The following is a 753-nucleotide window of genomic DNA, read 5'->3' on the forward strand; positions in this document are numbered from 1 at the left end:
ACAACAAATACAGCAGCCAGTGCAACAAGCACAGCAGGAGAAACAACGACTGCAACGGATACAAATATCCCTGCAAGCACAGCAAGTGAAACAACAAACACAGAAAACGCTATGGAGATAACGACAAATACGGAAGGCGATGCAGCAACTGCAGCAGCAGCAACAGAAGAGAGAACAGCAGCAGACGCAGCAGCTGCAGCAGCAAGACCAGCTACTGAAACCAACGAAATGTCAATCGACCCGCCGCCGCCTTCACAGGGAGATGTTTCCCCCGAAGAAGACAAAACGGCCGGTGATGTGCAAATAAACGGAAAAACAGAAAAAGGAAAAACAGAAAAGGAAAGAGAAGCGGCTGCAGCTGCTGTGAGTCCTCTAACTCGATTCTATATATTCTTTTCTCTCTTTTTGTCTCTGTTAAATACAAATAAAATATGAATGATGAACAACCAAGCCTTAAACACCACCAAACCCCTAAAAACAAACTCAAATTCACGTAGATTATATTCGCTTACTACGGCCACACAACCAACAGCTGGTGCAGAGGAAATGTTTATTAGTAATAACAACACAAATAGCAACTTTTGTTATAAGTTTAGTGCTAATTAAGAACAACATGAATGATAGTCTGCTTTCATAGATTATAGGCTAATATATAACAAAATAAATAACAAAATTTGTTACACAGCAAGTATATATATATATATATATATATATATATATATATATATATATATATATATATATATATATATA

General features: G+C 37.2%; 1 protein-coding gene across 1 annotated transcript in view; it reads left to right on the forward strand.

The window, feature by feature from the left end:
- EMH_0007820 (histone deacetylase interacting domain-containing protein, putative) overlaps positions 1-753 on the forward strand; it is a gene marked incomplete at both ends in the record, with an annotated part of 3,559 nt that overhangs the window by 2,096 nt on the left and 710 nt on the right. The window contains one exon of the mRNA XM_013498138.1: positions 83-292. Coding sequence (XP_013353592.1) covers positions 83-292 — 210 coding nt within the window. The remainder of the gene's footprint in view (positions 1-82; positions 293-753) is intronic.

Source organism: Eimeria mitis, genomic scaffold, assembly GCF_000499745.2.
Source record: "Eimeria mitis Houghton genomic scaffold, Emh_scaff321, whole genome shotgun sequence".
Lineage (NCBI taxonomy): Eukaryota > Apicomplexa > Conoidasida > Eucoccidiorida > Eimeriidae > Eimeria > Eimeria mitis.